Below are 17,374 nucleotides of genomic sequence, written 5' to 3'. Positions count from 1 at the left end.
AGAATAAAAAGATGCATGATATCTTTTCAAGAGATCATGTCAAGGAATGATTATATAATACCGTTTGCCTGTCACAAATGCACATGGCAGCTCATTTGCAAAAAAGCTAAGCCTTTCCCTTCATTCGACTCAAAACACCGGGTTGTCTGTTCTTGGCTAATCCCTTTCTGCCCTGCGAGAATGGCATTGGTGCCGATGACGGCCGCGCCTTGCCCTTTTCTTTCTGCTTGAATTTTTTCCTCTCCTTCTTGCTCATTCCCGCCAATGGGTTTGCAGTTCTCGTGTTGGGTGAAGAGTAGAAAGAAGAAGCATTGACAGATTCAGAATGGGAAATGACCGAACTGGAGGGTTTGGATTGGGGAGTGAAAATGAATTGGGGAGGGAGTGAGGGTGGCATGGCTGGATCTGGACTGTCGGTGGATAAACGTCCAGAAGCAGAGGATGTAGGCGAGGGTAATGGTGGAGTGCGAGCCTTGACAATGTTGACTGTCATTCGTGATTGACCATCTGGATCATAGGTGCGCTTTCTCTTTGCCAAAGATTGAGCCTTTTTCTCTTCATCGGACTCGCTTTTCAATTCATTTACAACGTAATTAGCTCTTGCCTCGAGTAAAGCCCCACTCCCATCTCGATCATCTTTAACCCGCATATAACTCAATAAATACGCTGTCTTGTCAGACAAAACTTGGTCCAGCTTGACGGGAGACATTTCCTCGTCATCCGCATGGAACCATTGACCAGAAGGCCCTCGGACGTAGGATGTATAATGTCCAAATCTCAATTCAGTACCGCGATGACAAGTTACACCAAAAAGCCTGTATTTTGTCCCGGGCATCTAAAAATGACTTGAGAAATAAGACGCTGACGGCAAAGGAGATGTACCAACATTAGGATTGACCATATAAGGGGCAATGTCCAACTTTTCTTCAAATTCTATAAATTGGTTAAACTTGTCTGCTCTTGCTCGGCCGTTATATGCGTTGTAGTTGACGCTAAATCGTTTCAAATGAAGCGTTAGAATAGGCGGAGCTTGTTCAATCTTGAACGACTTGGTAGCATTGGATTTGCCTTTACACCTATCATTGTCGCTTAGCCATCAATATCCTGGGTTTACCACACATACCTGTCACAATGATATTTGTTATCGCCTTCTAGTCTATCCTCTTTGGTAAAACCCAACATCATGTTTTTAATACTCTTTTTTCCCTGTCGGTTGACGTCTAAACTAAGATCAAGAAAAGAGTCAAATTTGTCCGAGGGATTGTTACATCTGGAACAGACTACACGCGAACGTATACGACCACCCCACAGACAATATACCCAAGAAGCGTGTTTGACCTTTTCAGATGCATTTCTTGCGTTGATGTCAGCATGATACACCAGGTAAATGTTTGAAGATGCAAGATTTACTTTGGTAATCTTGCAGTAGCAGTATTTTGCAAGGCATCCGTCACAAACCGAAAGAATTCATGTGTGTCCTCCTGCCTATTCTTGTTAAAGCCCTTCTTAATTTCTGTTCAATCGTCAACAGCTTATCCTGATCCACAATGTACAAGTGAATCTCGACATACGACTCAGACTCCGATGTACCTCGGGAGAATAGGCTCTTTTGCCAGACCAGTGAAAGGATTCGGCCATATTCTTGAGGGTACAAAGCATACAAAAATTCTTCTTTTGCCTCTGGATGCCTACGCCCACGAGGTTAACGACTGAACATGTAATGCACAAAAGAGGTTAACTGACAAGATCCCTCATCATGCGCCAATGCAATTCTCAATACAGGTGGTGTATGTAGCAGAACTTGGAGGGTAGCATTCGAATAGCAAGCCATGGAGGGATTGTAGAGCCCGGCGGCACATTTGGCTTTTACCATAGGTTCTGGCCAAGTAAGATCAAACGTAATTGAATGAAGGCCTAAGCTATTTGCAGGTAGTGTTCGAGGCGCAGACTGATCGAGAGGTATCTTGGATGCTACAGCTTGCAATTCTTTGTCTCTCTTGTCCTCTCCATTGATGGCCGTCTTGACTTTCTTTGGAGACAACATAGACGAAGCCTTCGTTTCATTATCGTCATCCGCTTCCTTCTCAAACTGCTTCTTGACAGCTTTAGGACTCTCCAGCTCCAAAACAACCTCTTTAGTACCTCCAACAAAGTTCATTCCTCTCATTGCCACGGGTGGTCCAAATTTGAGCGGGTTTGACAACATTTCCTGGAGCAATCCTGGGTCGTGAAGGGAGGACTGGAAAAGGAACGGAGTGGCTGTGGCTGTAGTAGCCATCTTGAACGATCTTGACGAGAACCGAGAAGCTTTCAGCAGAAAAAAGAGATTGAAAATAAAGATATCATTTAATAATATGTTTATTTTAAAAAGAAACACAAATGCAAATTCATTACTTTAATCGTGAAATTTGATTTTTCAACAAAAGAAATAATCAATTCTATTACGTAACATACCATTACGCTCTGGAGCGCCTTCTATTATGTGTTTTGTGAGACAAGCCAGCAAAGCTGGAGACTAATGTATGTATAGATACATAAATGTATTGTAATGCGGTGTAAGCATATATTAGCTTTTGTCTTGTAGCTTGCCTTTCAAAGACACCCGTAAAAGCTGTGTCAAGATAACTCTAAGCCTGTCCGGCAGCGACTTTCTTCCTCTGCATCACCGCCCGGTGAATCTCTCGATGCTTGTCAGCGTCATTGCCCTCAAGTTGGGCACGTTCTTCTTTTGTTAGATGTTCGTCTTGCTCTTTTCCAATGGTCAGATAGAGATCCCAGACAATATGCAAGAACGTACCAAGCATACGTTTCCAAGAGTGATCTACAACCTCATGAGGTTGCTCATTGTCCTTAGCGGAAAGGCCGGTCAACATGGCAGACCCAACGAGAAGGCCAACAGTCAAGCCTTGAAAAGCGTTAGATATCTACAGACAACATTCCAATTCAACATACCTTGAGCCCACATACGCGCCTGAACGACCTTTTGGGATGTCGTTTGATAAGGATTTCGAGCGACAATGCCAAAAGCCAACGCCATAGAGGCAGCCCAGCTACACCAATCTGTCATTATGCTGAATTTTTAACCAAAGTTAGATACTCACCCTGCGCCAATAATACCATACTTGTGTCTCCCAGCCCAGTCAGCGGCTTTTTGATATTTCGTCATCTTGTCCCATTTCTCTCTCTCCATCTCCAGTTCATAATCGATCTCTTTCTGGCCAAGTCCGGAATATCCAGATCGGTTATACGCTTCGCCCGCTTTCTCAGCAGAGATTGAGATACAGGGGACGACAAGAGTGACGTAGCCTAGAGCCCTCAGCGAAAGAGGCAGAGTGCGGTAGATTGGAACACGTCTTGTGAGAAGCAAATGCGCTGGAACAGCCAATCCAACAGCAATAAAAGCACCTTTAATACCACCGGTGATGGTAGCATCAGTATAACCTCGAACGTCTTCTTGGGTGACAACCTATGTAGTCATGAATTCCACTGTCCAAGAACAAGGCGCCAACACTCACCTTCATAATGTTTTATCCTCACTACGGCACAAGATTGTATATAATGCTTTGAGTCAAAGTAAAAACTAAAAACTAAAAAGAAAGAAAGAGAGTTGTAAAGGAAAAAGATAAATAGTAAAATGAGGATAACTTTTTCTTTATATTTCTTTTCAAACGTCATCGGTGATTTATGGACTCGGAGAAGTCAGCAAGTCCGAGATAAGATATGAATTTATCTTTCTACCATTCCGATTCATTTTTTTTTACATAAAAGTTATATAGTGTCGCCTTCATATACCTATATCACAAGTATTTAGAAAGCCTCGTTGAACTCTCTGCCTATCAGCATTCTTCTAATCTCTTGCGTGCCAGCGCCGACGGTATATAGCCGCGAGTCTCGCAAAAGACGGCCTACGGGATAGTCTGTATGGACCATTGGCCTGGTCAGTATATTGATTCGATTGGAAACCACTCATCCTGCTTTCAAAAAACCTCCAAATTGAAATACTTACCGTTAATGTATCCATTTCCTCCCTTGAAAGCAAGTTGGGTCAGTGTAAGTGACACAAAGATGCAAAAAAACTCACAAAACATTGTTGCGCATCCATTGCAACTTCAACTGCTCGGTCCGAGGAGTAGAGGATGGCACCAGCACAGTCCTGTGAGTCTTTTGTCAGCGTGTCTTTCGTGTGTGTATAGGAAATCTCAAAATCATGAAACTTTGCTAATGGGTTGTGTAGCATTCCAACGTTAAGAAAACAGCCATTTCGCCCCTTACAGAGACCAGCTTGTCCAATCTCCGCAAGAAGTGGTGATAAAAATAGACTTGATTCAACTCACTTGGCGCGATATCCTCCCAACATCACAAGCTCTTGCAACGGCATAGACATAAGCTCGAGAAGCACTGAGCTTTGTGTACATATCTAATACAGGCTTCAGCTTTGATTTCGCTCCAAGATCTCAAATTGATCAATGCAATAAAGACGGTCCACTAGTCGCATACTCTTGAGCGCTCTCTGTAGTGCCCGCCATATGATGAGATATGAGGATGGTTCTTACCGGCAAGTTTCCCCTGCATCAATTGGAACTCTCCAATCCTCTTGCCAAACTGCTTTCTCTCATGGGTGTACTGTAATGTCAGATCAAGTGCCGCTTGCATTATCCTGTTTAAATTTGCTTGAGTAGCAAAAAACCTTATCAAAAAAATCTACTCACCCAAGAGGCCCACCACTCAAAACAAGACGTTCTAAATCGAGGCCAGACATAAGCACCTTGGCTCCCTTGCCTACTTGTCCCAATACGTTGGCTGTTTATCAAATTCATCTTGATTAACTATATATTAGATCACCAAGTTCAGTCGCAACTCACAAGATGGTATTTTGATATTATCAAAGAATAGTTCAGCTGTTGGCGATCCCCTCATCTGCATATTCCATTAAGCAAAGCACCTCGAGACATCTGTAGAACGACGGGTTTCTAATACATACCCCAAACTTGTCTAAACCTTCTCCTACCGAGAAACCATCCCAGTCTCTCTGTACCAAAAATGCAGTCATTCCTTTTGATGCAGCTACCGACTTGTCTGTTTTCGCATAGATGAGAAATGTAGACGAGACTGGAGCATTTGTGATCCTTCCACACAAGTATCAGTCTTCCCTTTGACCCCATCTAGTGCATGACATACCAACATTTACTCCCATTAAGCACCCACATATCTTGATCCTTAACGGCATGACTCTTCATTGAAACAACATCGGATCCAGCGTTGGGCTCGGACATGGCTAGGGAACCAATGTGTTTGCCAGTCAAAAGAGGAGGAAGATATTTTGAGAGTTGTTCTTCGCCTTGAAATGGAAGCAATCAGCCAAAACTATATACAAATACTCTCAGAAACATACTGCCCCATCGGACAAGCTGGTTGATCATCAAGTTGGAATGAGCCTGTATCATCATCAGTATACAACATGTGCAACCGGCATCCCACATACTCCATAACTAAGTCCAATGCTGGCTGAGGCTCTGCTCAACTCTAACCCAACAACTCAGCAACATTCTGTTAAGGATTCACCACTTGCCTTCCATGGCAATGGTGTGCTCCAAGTATCCCAAGCCCAAACCTCCCCATTTTTCGGGTACGGTAACACCCAACAAGCCCATTTCACCAAGTTTGGGAAATATATCCTATGGTTTAATCATAAGCTTGATCAAGCTTATCACTGAGTTGCTGACAGCAGGTAGTTTGTTGGTCTTGTCTATCTCCGCCGCTCGAGGGGCAATTTCTTTTTGGGCAAAGTCGTGTACAACTGTTCGAAACTAAGCATACGGTTTATCAGCTACCCTCTAGTTCCTTGCTACTGACATACCTCTTCTTGAGCCTCAGTAAGGCCAGCCACTGCCGCATTATATGACGAATACGCTCGTTTGGACAGCCGTTGTAAATACAGGCCTGAATAGTAGGTTAAACCAGGCAAGCACCTCCGATAGGTTGCAGTTGAATTCAAAACGAACATTGTATTGATATTATATGATTAGAAAAGAATTGAGACTTTGTAATAAGAAAGAAAACAATTTCGTCTTCAAAGCCCAGCTGACAATTGTAATTGTGAAAAGTCACCACCCGGTTTTACATTGCCGGTGACGTCTATCTCGGCAAAAGTGATTAGAAAATTTGTCTTTTATTTTTGTTTTGTTTCTCTTTCTACTTTACATTATTCATTCATCAAGGGCGACAAAGCAAGTAAAGTGGAAGGTTTCGCAGTGTATCATCCTACGTAACCAAGGAATGGCGCTCTACATCTACCTGTTCTATGTCCGTTCATTCTTCAACTCCTCAACGATGCCTTGCAACATATCTTTTTCAATCTTGCCCCATTTCCCGTCAATCTTGCTCATAAATCTACCTTTTGCACCACCTCCCTTGACTCTTCCTTCGAGTCTTTTTTTGAGCTTGTCGCTGACCATTTGGGTGAGGCTATTGTCGGTAGACATGACCAAGAGAAGAGTTTGAGTAGGAGGAGTAAGGGATGGAAGATTGGAGGTGAGGATAATCAGGGGCGCTGAGGGTTGCTCTTTGTCCCACAGAGACAACATCGTGTCTTGATAGGTCGCAGCGACGATCCCAAGCCACTCGAAATCATGAGTACCCTTCTCTTCGCGCATAATCCAAGCGACGCCCTTGTTTTCTTTGCCTTGTCTCACAGCTTGGTCGGTAATGAGATTGGCTAGTTCATATCTCAGGCCTTTGAAGCTATCAGTGGTTTCTTTCTTGATCTGCTCGCTCTTCTCGAGCCTTTCAATAAGGTCAGCTCGACCGAAGCCCATGAGTTTCGCCGCGGCGGATAGCGTCCGGGAAGCCTCTGTGAGGGCGAGAATAGCTCGGGGCCCAGATTGGAAATAGAGCTTGGTGGGAGTTGGTTTGGCAGACATAGACGGCGTGGGAGGGATGATGTGGAATAGAGAAAGATAGGAGAGGTTGGGAGTTTGCGTACCACAGCAAGCGTTTCGATCGATATCCTTGATATTGATGTGTCGAATGACTCCCTATAGGAAGTGATTGGTTGAGCGAGAGCAATGTTAGTCACTCGTTAGCTTACCCCATCATAATCCTTGGGCAAAGTCCTAAACTCTCTTGCATCACCTTCTCCGCCAATCTCACCACCCTGGAGACTAAAATCGATCCAGATTTTTTTCCCATCCTTGATAGCATCCTGGCAAAGTCGCTCAATATTTATCGCTTCTTCAATGGTAAGAGCCCGAGCAAGTTCAACATAAGGAGGCTCAAGGGAAGGGTATGAGTGCATGGACCATGAAAGCGTAGGAAGCGATAGAGTCTTGTCGATGATAGCGGATAGCAAATGTTGAGAAGTGTGGATTGCCATCTATCAAGGTCATCAGCTTGTTCTCTTAAACCATGTATCCGGTACAGTCAGCTTGCCTGGTCGATACGTCGATCCCAATCGACTTCCACTTCAACATCCCTGCCCTCCCAACCTCCGTCTACTTTGATACCTGGAGGTATTCGTGCATAGTGAACGCTATTGAGCTTGCGACGAAAGCACATCTCAACAGGAAACGAATGTTGTATCCCTCCGTTTGAGTCAAGTAGGTGAATTACCCCAGTATCGGAAGACTGGCCACCTCCTATAATACAACCATTAGAATCTTCTTGCCAAGGAGTATGAATGTACCTTCAGGAAAGATGACAGTGTCCAGCAACTCAATCTCCCAAAGCACGCCTTTTTCTTGTGTTCCTTTACCATTGACCAAAGTAGGAGCGTCTGAAGTAGCAGTCTTTTTCTTCTGGTTGTGTTTGCCCTTGGGAGCAGGAGGAGCTGCCACCGAAGCTTCACGAGCGGCATGGACTTTGGTTCTGAGAGTACGCAGTAGTGGGTCACCTTTTAACTTTTGCTGTCAGCGTGCAACACTATAAAAGATGATAGAAGCCAGTCAAAGCTAATTGAGTATTGGACTCACGTTGGCAAGCCAACAGCCCAACAATGCGTTTATCGGGAACGTTGGTTGTATCAAAGTGAAAGCGTGCATAATCCTTGTGAGTTGCCGTTAATGGCAGAGGAGGATGAAGGATGGCCGTCATGGAGGCGAATTTTTTGCAGTTGTAGAGTCAAAAAGATGAAAGAAATGACAATGGATTTTATTCATAAAGATTTCTTATCCTCGGTTCTTCGGCTTTTTGCATTTAACCGAGACTCGCTAATCTGGTTTTAACGATTTGTTAAATTTCTTTTTTTGAAGAATTGAGCAATGGCTATACATTTAAATATTGGATTGAAAGATGAATACGAGTTGACAGCAGCTGAAACAGTTGCGATTTAAACACATTAGTTAACGCTACATGATAATTTATATACATGATTAATGATGCTACCTGAATATTCGCATCTATACTTTATACTTTCAAAAGCTCCTTCAAAACTTCAACAACCTTGTCTCCAACGTCCTTGGTCTTGCGCTCGCCGCCCAAGTCTTTTGTTCTGTAGTCAAAACCACCACTCTCAGAGCTGTCGAGAACCTTCTGAACAGCTTGTTCGATAAGGGAAGCTTCCTTTCCTTTTCCGAGAGAATATCGGAGCATCATAGCGGCCGAGAGAATGGTACCAATCGGGTTGGCAATGCCTTGACCAGCAATGTCGGGGGCAGATCCGTGGATACTATACTCGTGATTAAGATGATACTCAAGCCGACCATAAAGACTTACGGCTCGTAAAGTCCCATAGTCGTTGTTTTGGTATCAGGAGCGCCGGCAAGGGAGGCCGAAGGTAGGAGACCAAGCGAGCCAGGAATGACAGAGCTCTCATCGGAAAGACTAAAGTTTGTCGGCACAAGTTAATCCATAGCAATCTCTGACTTACATGTCACCAAACATATTCTCAGTCAAGAGCACGCCATTCAATTGCCTAGGATTAGAGACCATAATCATGGCAGCAGAGTCCACAAGCTGGTGCTCAAGTTTCAGCTGAGGATATTCCTTAGCAATGAGCTCAGAAACGGTTTTCCTCCAAAGACGAGAAGTAGCAAGCACATTGGCCTTGTCGACAGAGGTGATAGGAAGAGGTGGTTCGGCAGCAAGAGCAATTTGAGCAGCAACGCGGGTGATTCGTTCAATCTCGGGCTTAGAGTAGATACATTGGTCCCAAGCAACACCATCCTCATTAGCTTCCTGTCGATCACCAAAGTCTATATTGAGTTACTGCCAAGCCACAAGTAGAGTATTGACAAACACCCACAAATACCACCAATGAGTTCCCGCAAGACAACAATATCTGTGCCCTTGGCAACTTCCTCTTTGAGAGGCGATCGCTTGAGAAGATTCTCGGAAGCAAAATTGGCAGGACGAATGTTGGCATAGAGACCAAGCTCTTTTCGAAGCTTCAAGATACCCTGCTCAGGTCGAACAGGACCAACACCCCACTTGGGACCACCGACAGAGCCTTGAGAGCGTGAGCAACTAAGCTATGTGGTATTGCATGTAAGCTTACCCATCAATACGGCGTCAGCCTCTTTGCACGCATTGAGAGTTTCATCAGGAAGGGGAACACCATGGTTGTCGATGGCAGCACCACCAAAATCATAAGATTTAAGCTCGATATTGAGCTCCGAGTTGGAGCTGATAGTTTCGAGGACTCTAGTTGCTTCAGCCACGACTTCAGGACCTAATTTTTCAGTCAGTAAGAGCAGTTGAGAGATGCCAAGGCAGCACACCAATACCGTCACCAGGAAGCACAGCAATCTTGAAGCTATGAGACTGTCAGACATTATTTGATCAGGTAACCTTCTCTACTCACGTCTTTCCAGCCATTTTTATTAATTCTCAAGAAAGAAAAAAGTTGGAAAGAGAAAAGAGTAAATCAGAAGCACTTTAAAAAGCAACGCGTCACGGAAGTAAAACGTTGGCGGCGATCTCCGCATTTTTTTGGCCAATCTTAGTGGGTGTCCCGATCTCGGATAAAAATGATTAAATGCTGGGAAAATAATGATTTCATGCCTCCACCTTTGTAAATTCATCGATTTTGATTTTTTTTGAATTCTTTTTTTTTTATGAGTATGAGCAATAACAACAAGACTTTATCCCCTTGAAAAATGGTTCTTTCGTATAGCAAAGTAGCCCAGCCTACGCCTAATACTCCAAGTATCATTTCAATCTTAAAATCAGCGACAACTAGTGTTCAAGAGCCTGAGTTTGGAGTATCCTTTGCGTCCCTGGAAACTGAAGAAAAGGCTCAAGAGCCTGTTGATGTTGAGACTCTGTCGAAGTTTGACACAGAAGGAGAACCCAGCCATCTGCATGACAAACATCAGCAGGCCATAATCAACCATCTTATTCTTGATGCAGGGCCATTATTGTCCTTGACACCTCTACGGCACCTGGCAACTAGCTTTCACACTACTCCGTTTGTTCTTGCAGAGCTGAGAGACCCTAAAGCTAGAGAACATTGGGAGCGTCTGGGACTGACAGGTGTTGACGTCAAAGTTGAGTCTCCTTCTGCCGAATCTATGGCCAAAGGTGAGTTTGCTAGGTATTGATTGTTCACAATAATAGGTTGCTGATGTATTTTGGTGTAGTTGTGGAATTTGCTAAGAAAAGTGGTGATTTTGCCGTGTTATCCAGCACTGATCTGTCCGTTGCGGCTTTGACATACCAGTATGAGGTCCTGGCGAATGGAGATAGGAAAATTATAACTGAAACCAAACAAGACCTTAACGGCGACAGCAGAGAGAAGGATTTGGATTTGAACAAGAAGACGGAAAGAAGGATTGTAATTGACGAGAGAGAGGTATCAGAGGCAGAGACTGAAGACAAGGATGACGCTGCTGTAAAGATATTGACAGCATCATTGGACCAAGCCAAACTCGATGATGTAGAGTCTTCTGAATCGCAAATTCCTCCATCATGTACTCCGAATATTTTGCGACCTGTACCAGAAAAATCATCTTCCGCGCTAGTCGAGGACAACGAAGACAACGGAGGCGACTGGATCACTCCCTCTAACGTCAATACCCACAGGTCGCGAGACCTCGGATTAATCACTCCCTCTCGCTCATCGGCCAAGCCTCCTGCCGTGGCTTGTATGACAGGTGATTATGCTGTTCAAAACATTTTATTGGGAATGGGTTTGGGATTGGTTGGAGAGGGTGGAAAGAAGATTAGTAAGGTAAAGAGTTGGGTTTTGAGGTGTCATGCGTGTTTCAAGTAAGTCTACACTCTCGATCCACAATTTTGGTTACAATCTCAATCTTCTTGCAGAATTTGCAAAGACTCGAGTAAGCGCTTCTGTCCTTCGTGCGGAAACGCGACTTTACTACGTACAACTGTTTCTACTTCTGCAAAGACTGGTCAGCAGAACGTTCATCTCAAACAGAATTTCCAGTATCGCACTCGTGGAACTATCTACTCTATTCCTGACCCAAAGATGGGCCGGGCAAAGGGCCAACAGAAAGGTGGTAGCGGGCTAATTCTAAGAGAAGACCAGCGAGAATGGCAAGATGCACTGAGAGGGGAACGAATCAAGAAGCAAAAGGAAGAAAAGAGAGCAGCAAGAGGTGCTATGGAGGGATGGAATGATCCTGACGTGAGAAATAGACTCACACTGGTATTCATCTTAACTGACGCGCATCTAGTGGCTGCCTGATATCATTACGGTTGGCATGTCGGGTAAAGGTCGCTCAGGTGGACAAAATATGCCTGCTATTGGCCATGGGCGCAAAAATCCTAATCAGGCCAAGAAGAGAAGATGAGAAGATTTATGCTGTGTTCGATGGAGAGATTGCACCATGTTAACTTTTTTGTGAGCGGTGAACACTACCATATGTTCTAGAGTGCCTGCTAACGTCATTGAAGTTGGGCACACGGTTCTTTGCATTACAAGGACATTTTTTGCATGTTTATGTCTCTTTCAGCTGGCATGAAACCAATTGTCATACCAGTCATGGGACATAACTATTCACGAAAGAAATGCTCATAATCACTTGGTATGTCTCTATTTGTAGAGAAGTATTGTGATTAGGTACAAACGGATGCCATTCTACCCAATACATATCAGAAAATATGTTGCCATTTCATTTTGTTCTTTCTCATCTGTATGCATTTTACGAATTATCACAAGCATGCCTATTGTTGAAGATTTTAAGGTTTTTAACATACTTGTCGCAAGTCTACAGGCCCAATAGAGTTACCACCTACAAGAAACTCTAAGCCGCAGTTTCAACTTGAGTTGAATCTGTTGCGTTGAGTCTTGCATCAAATTATCCTTGCAGTCTTTGTCAGATATGTACACATATTCTTGCAGCATTACCTTCCTCTCGTCAGTATGATGACGAGAAAATATAGATACGGTACCACCATACATGGCAAGGGCTAGCAAGCCAAGAAAACTGAAGAGCCTTGTATTAGTAATTTCAATGATAATCGCTATTGTAGACAAGCTCCAGATTCTCAGAATAAGGGTATAAAATGCATCTAAGTATAGAATATACATCCTGTTTTGTAATCAGTATACAAGAAACGGCATTGCTAAGATGTACAACTTGACACAGCAACACAAATTTGCACAAATTATATACGTCAACTCGATATTGTCCGTTGATGAGTCTTTCGAAGTCTGGGGCCTCCTTTTAATTGCAAGGGCTTGAGATATGCTGGCAATGGTGGTACAGGCGGCAAGGGTTTAAAATTTTTTTGATCCCATCCTTCAGGCTCTTTCCAGCCTCTATGTTTGTCGCCCTTGATCGATGATTTCGAACTCGACCCTCTCTGAACACGGAATGCAATGAGTGAAGATGAAGGCGATAAAGTTAATCCAGAAGGACGTTGAGGGCTAAGGCGGACAATAAGTGGTTCTTGAGGGGTATTATTGAGGGTGAATGTCGTGCCGAATGGCGTAGAAACTTCAATCATAGGTAGTTGTGGTGGGCCTTCATCACTTTGATCTGATCCTATCCCGCTTCTTAGCCTACATACTAATTCATGAGTTTCCACTCATATAAAAAAAATTCACCCAAGATATCCAAGTTATTCTCAGTGCAATCAGTAATCACGATCCGCTCTTCCTTTTCTTTATTGGACTTATTATGCCGCATTTGGTCAGACTCATTCAACAATTTTTGATATTCTGTGCCAAGACTCGGTGGTGGTTTCCTCCTAATTTGAGGTGTAGATGGACACTTTCGGATGCTCGATACTTTTACAGGCTGATTCAAGCATACTTTTTCTTTCATGGGCTCTTGTATCTGAGCCAGACTAGTAGATCGAGGAATGGGCTTGAGTCCGAAAGCGAGATTGCCGCAAGACCGAGGTTTTTGCAATTTTCTGCCTTGTTTCCCCATCTTGATTGGAACAGGCGGAGGTGGCAAATCTCGTTGATTTTGTTGAATTAACAGTGGACGGAAGATGCGGTTGGAGACTGCTGATGTGGATGCTTGTGCAAGCGTTGGGTGAGAAATCTGTGGCCGTTTACTGGATTTCTTTGAACCAAACAAGGTGCTGTGGTGGATTGTTGATAGTGGGGCGTAATCCGAGATGGAGGCAAGAGATCCATTGGAACGAGAGGGCTTAATGGAGCCATAGGATATATTGTGTATATGTTTGTTGTCATCTGGTGGGGACCAGTGTGCTCTGATTTGGGTAAAGATGCCCATGGGTTGTTTGGGCGAATCAAGTGTTGGGTGATGGAATTAATGGCGTGAACACAAGAAGTCAAAGAACGTATTGTTGCTATGCGTAAGTCAAGAAGCTGCGATAGTAAGCTGTCAAAATTTCAAAAGCAAGAATGAGAATGAGATAAATTGAAAACAAAAAGAAAAACAAACAAAGATGCAAAGGTGAGAAACCAGGCGCACGGACCTCCCCGAAACATCCATTTCAACACAAATGGATTTCAGTGGCACAACAAACAAAAAAAGACATGCGAGAATGCATGAGATTGGGAAACGATTCTGAAATGTTTTGGTTTCTATGCACAAATTCATGTCGTCTCTTTAGACGGCTTCTCGCCGTCTTGGTGCACTTCGCAAAATATTGTCCACACTGAGAACAAGGTCAGTGTCTGAACAAGTGAATAGCCTCGACTAAGAGACATACCGCAAGATCATCTCTGCAGCTTCGCTAGCGCTGATGACGACCTGTCTTTTCAGTTTGTACGACTCTGTGATTCCCAGCTCATTCATAGAAGCTATCATTCCTCGCTCCATGTCTAATCCAGAATTGTTCTGTCCTTCGTAATGAGCGGCTCTTAATTTGGTCACTAAATCACTCGAATCGTAACCACCATTGTCTGCGATGATAGTAGGTATCTGTCGGAGGGCTCGAGCGAAACCTTCTACGGCCAGGGCTTTCTTGCCAGCGACAGTTCGGGCAGCTTCGTCAACCTTGCATGACATGAGCATCTCGGCACAACCACCTCCAAGAGTGACTCGAGTCTCTTTGACCGTTTGAGAAAGGACGGAAAAGGCATCGTGCAAAGATCGTTCGGCCTCGTCCACCATCTGAGATGTCGCACCCCTGAGGACAACTGTGCAGGCCTCGCCAGCGGCAACGCCAGAGAATTTGATGAGCTTATCTTCACCAATCATAATCTCTTCAATAACATCACATCGACCTATCTTAACCTTGTCGGGAGCGTCAAAGGTAGAGGCAATATCACCACCAGTGACGAGGGCCAATCTTTCCACACCCTCAAAGTCAGCATGTTCAATAGACATTATGCCTGCCTCAGCAAGAAGGTTTTCTGGATAGTTGTAGATAAGCTGACGATTGACAAAACAGGTTACGCCATGTGAGGCAATGGCCTGGACTTTTGCCTTCATCTTCTCCTGCTTGAGTGTCAGCACAGTCATATCTAGTCGACTTAATGTGTAATTTGGTGCAGACCTTTTCGGCGCGCTCAAGCTCGGCAAGTTTCCCTGTTCCGTCCACTCTAACTCTAGCACCAAAAATTTTAATCTTATCGGTATCCATGGAGGTGTTGGCAATCAAAATCTTTGCGTTCTCTATCCGCTTAGGAGAGTTGGTAGCAATGGTCTTGTCCAAGATGAAACCTTTTCCCATGTAAATCAGTACTGATGTATAGAGGATGCATTACCTACCTTCATCGAGGTAAGAGTCTGTCAATTTGCCTCCGACCTTTTTTATTATTTGAATGTGCTCCAAATTTGTTGATCCTTTGAGCCTCAAAACCGCGTCGACTGCAAGATTGGCAAAGTATTCCTTATCTTGTGCCAATACCTTGCTACTCAGCGTTGTCCTCGCGATATTGAAGAGATCCTCCCGGAATTTGGCCTTGTCATCTTTGTGATCCACAGCGGAGTCCTCAAGCGCTTTGAGAGCAGCTTTTGATGCAATTCTGTAACCTTCGACAACAGTTTGAGGATGAATTTTTTGAGCAGTGACAAGTTTTTCTGCTTCTCGTAAAAGCTCAGAAGCGAGTACACACACAGAGGTTGTTCCGTCACCAACTTCATCATCTTGAACCTTGGAGATGTTGACGAGAATCTTAGCAGCAGGATTGTCAAGTTGAATGGATTGGAGAATAGTGGCGCCGTCGTTTGTCACTGTGATTGTGTTTTGAGATGCCGATTCTGTCATAGCTGTCAGCATGGCAGAGAAAGTCATTGGGGTAGAATCTCCTACGCAATATCTTGTTCATTCCCTTGGGACCCAAGGTAGATTTGACCAAATCACCCAGGGCCATAGCACCCACAAAAGATGAAAGACGGGCGTTTTCACCCCTTTCTTCAGTAGCCTTCCAGTCTGTCAGCTATACTCTGTATAGCACAAGTTTTCACATACCTCGTCAGCAAACACATTCATTTTGCAATATTTTCAGATATATTTCTTTTTTTTAAGTTATATATATCAATTGAAGAAGGTCGAAGAAGAACAATGTCAAAACGCGTCTACGGGATCAATTTGTTTGGAATTATTACGTAATGCATCATATCATCACTTGACTTTACAGTCATTCCAATAATGTGATTTGTCTTCAATCTTGTTTTCATTCATTTTCCAGAGATATAAAAAATACACAAGGGCTGTCTGATATCTGAATATTAGTGCAGCGACAAAAGACATACACTGTTCAGCCCTACAGCGGCATTCACAGCTTGGCTTGCTCTCATATTACAGCATACGTTGAACAGAATGGAGGCACTTGCCTATAACGTATGTACTCAAAATTGCATGCTTACTTGGTAGCTCAAAAAACCCACTTAGATGTCTTCGGGATACCTCGAAGGTATCGTAAGAGGATACAAAGGAGCCTTACTTACCCAATCAAACTATCACAACCTTGCCCAGTGCGATAACCTTGAAGGTGCGTGAATAAGTCTCGGGGGTTCGAAGAGGATGCTGACGAGGAAGAAGATTTCCGTCTCCAACTTTCTTCTACTGATTATGGGAATTTCCTTGCCAACGAGCCTCTTCCTCTTTCTACAGCCACCATCGCCGATAAGGCTACAGAGAAGCTTGTTACTGAATTCAACTATCTGCGAACCAACGCTGTGGAACCTCTTGCAACCTTTATGGATTACATCACCTATGCTTACATGATTGACAATGTCATATTGCTGACACTTGGTACATTGCACGAGAGGGATACCCACGAATTGTTAGAGAGATGTCACCCTTTGGGAGTATTTGACACTATGCCGGCGTTATGTGTGGCAACCAATGTAGAAGAATTGTATCACAGTGTTCTCGTAGAGACCCCTCTAGGTGAGTGCTGACACACATTCGTCCATCATTTTCGCTCATGACTCTTTTCCAGCACCCTACTTCCGAGACTGTCTCTCTGCCCAAGATCTTGATGATCTCAACATTGAAATAATACGAAACTCGCTTTACAAAGCCTACCTCGAAGACTTTCACAAGTTTTGTCAGACACTTCCCTCCCCCACATCCGAGATCATGTCTCGTATTCTTGCTTTTGAAGCTGATCGACGTACTCTAAACATTACCATTAATTCCTTTGGTACTGAGCTTTCGAAAGAACAGCGCGCTCGTCTCTTCCCAAGCATTGGACGGCTATTCCCCGAAGGCAATAATGCGCTTTCAAGAGCCGATGATGTTGATTCGGTAGTAGCTGCTGTGGACCACATCGCTGAGTACAAGGCCTTCTTTGACAAGGCGGGGATTACTTCTGGCGGCGGTGCCGGTGTGGAAGACGCCAGCTCGAGCTTGGAAGATGAGTTTTTTAAGCATGATGTTGAATTGAATAAACAGAGTTTCTTGCAGCAGTTCCAATATGCTGTGTTTTACAGTCTTATCAAACTCAAAGAACAGGAAGTGAGGAATTTGACATGGATAGCAGAGTGTATCGCACAGGACGCCAAGGACAGAATTAATGATTATATACCAGTATTTTAGATAT

At 43.9% G+C, this 17,374-nt stretch overlaps 9 protein-coding genes across 9 annotated transcripts; 2 read left to right on the top strand and 7 right to left on the bottom strand.

Annotated features, from left to right (window-relative positions):
- Nucleotides 1-106: 106 nt before the first annotated feature.
- L203_103707 (uncharacterized protein) lies at nt 107-2,278 on the bottom strand (the record flags this gene model as incomplete). Its single annotated transcript, XM_066213099.1, has 6 exons — nt 107-835; nt 887-1,076; nt 1,124-1,354; nt 1,411-1,513; nt 1,572-1,688; nt 1,744-2,278. The coding sequence occupies 6 exons, from the start codon at nt 2,276-2,278 to the stop codon at nt 107-109; spliced, it is 1,905 nt and encodes a 634-aa protein (XP_066069196.1).
- A 178-nt stretch (nt 2,279-2,456) lies between these two features.
- Nucleotides 2,457-3,521, bottom strand: L203_103706 (uncharacterized protein; the record flags this gene model as incomplete). The annotated part of the gene is made up of 7 exons (XM_066213098.1): nt 2,457-2,515; nt 2,590-2,611; nt 2,667-2,749; nt 2,798-2,905; nt 2,953-3,050; nt 3,102-3,466; nt 3,516-3,521. 7 exons carry the CDS (start codon nt 3,519-3,521, stop codon nt 2,457-2,459), a joined length of 741 nt encoding a protein of 246 aa, XP_066069195.1.
- A 286-nt stretch (nt 3,522-3,807) lies between these two features.
- On the bottom strand, nt 3,808-6,004 carry L203_103705 (uncharacterized protein; the record flags this gene model as incomplete). Its single annotated transcript, XM_066213097.1, has 14 exons — nt 3,808-3,917; nt 4,007-4,028; nt 4,082-4,153; nt 4,335-4,417; nt 4,554-4,657; nt 4,710-4,800; nt 4,863-4,917; nt 4,982-5,126; nt 5,179-5,338; nt 5,393-5,435; nt 5,483-5,523; nt 5,570-5,675; nt 5,724-5,807; nt 5,858-6,004. 14 exons carry the CDS (start codon nt 6,002-6,004, stop codon nt 3,808-3,810), a joined length of 1,263 nt encoding a protein of 420 aa, XP_066069194.1.
- A 295-nt stretch (nt 6,005-6,299) lies between these two features.
- Nucleotides 6,300-8,088, bottom strand: L203_103704 (uncharacterized protein; the record flags this gene model as incomplete). Its single annotated transcript, XM_066213096.1, has 5 exons — nt 6,300-7,034; nt 7,088-7,372; nt 7,429-7,634; nt 7,682-7,888; nt 7,968-8,088. 5 exons carry the CDS (start codon nt 8,086-8,088, stop codon nt 6,300-6,302), a joined length of 1,554 nt encoding a protein of 517 aa, XP_066069193.1.
- A 312-nt stretch (nt 8,089-8,400) lies between these two features.
- On the bottom strand, nt 8,401-9,810 carry L203_103703 (3-isopropylmalate dehydrogenase; the record flags this gene model as incomplete). Its single annotated transcript, XM_066213095.1, has 7 exons — nt 8,401-8,662; nt 8,710-8,817; nt 8,864-9,188; nt 9,239-9,442; nt 9,491-9,664; nt 9,714-9,748; nt 9,797-9,810. 7 exons carry the CDS (start codon nt 9,808-9,810, stop codon nt 8,401-8,403), a joined length of 1,122 nt encoding a protein of 373 aa, XP_066069192.1.
- Nucleotides 9,811-10,091: 281 nt separating this feature from the next.
- Nucleotides 10,092-11,949, top strand: L203_103702 (uncharacterized protein; the record flags this gene model as incomplete). The annotated part of the gene is made up of 6 exons (XM_066213094.1): nt 10,092-10,515; nt 10,575-11,202; nt 11,257-11,581; nt 11,631-11,679; nt 11,730-11,797; nt 11,851-11,949. The coding sequence occupies 6 exons, from the start codon at nt 10,092-10,094 to the stop codon at nt 11,947-11,949; spliced, it is 1,593 nt and encodes a 530-aa protein (XP_066069191.1).
- A 624-nt stretch (nt 11,950-12,573) lies between these two features.
- L203_103701 (uncharacterized protein) lies at nt 12,574-13,646 on the bottom strand (the record flags this gene model as incomplete). Its single annotated transcript, XM_066213093.1, has 2 exons — nt 12,574-12,944; nt 13,007-13,646. The coding sequence occupies 2 exons, from the start codon at nt 13,644-13,646 to the stop codon at nt 12,574-12,576; spliced, it is 1,011 nt and encodes a 336-aa protein (XP_066069190.1).
- A 339-nt stretch (nt 13,647-13,985) lies between these two features.
- L203_103700 (T-complex protein 1 subunit beta) lies at nt 13,986-15,816 on the bottom strand (the record flags this gene model as incomplete). The annotated part of the gene is made up of 6 exons (XM_066213092.1): nt 13,986-14,034; nt 14,089-14,819; nt 14,878-15,044; nt 15,093-15,584; nt 15,637-15,748; nt 15,796-15,816. 6 exons carry the CDS (start codon nt 15,814-15,816, stop codon nt 13,986-13,988), a joined length of 1,572 nt encoding a protein of 523 aa, XP_066069189.1.
- Nucleotides 15,817-16,146: 330 nt separating this feature from the next.
- On the top strand, nt 16,147-17,370 carry L203_103699 (uncharacterized protein; the record flags this gene model as incomplete). Its single annotated transcript, XM_066213091.1, has 4 exons — nt 16,147-16,167; nt 16,219-16,318; nt 16,369-16,719; nt 16,772-17,370. The coding sequence occupies 4 exons, from the start codon at nt 16,147-16,149 to the stop codon at nt 17,368-17,370; spliced, it is 1,071 nt and encodes a 356-aa protein (XP_066069188.1).
- Nucleotides 17,371-17,374: the final 4 nt, after the last annotated feature.

This window comes from Cryptococcus depauperatus, chromosome 4 (genome assembly GCF_001720195.1).
Source record: "Cryptococcus depauperatus CBS 7841 chromosome 4, complete sequence".
Taxonomy (NCBI): domain Eukaryota; kingdom Fungi; phylum Basidiomycota; class Tremellomycetes; order Tremellales; family Cryptococcaceae; genus Cryptococcus; species Cryptococcus depauperatus.
The sequence above is the reverse complement of the archived record's forward strand: the minus strand, read 5'-3'. Positions and strand labels throughout refer to the sequence as shown.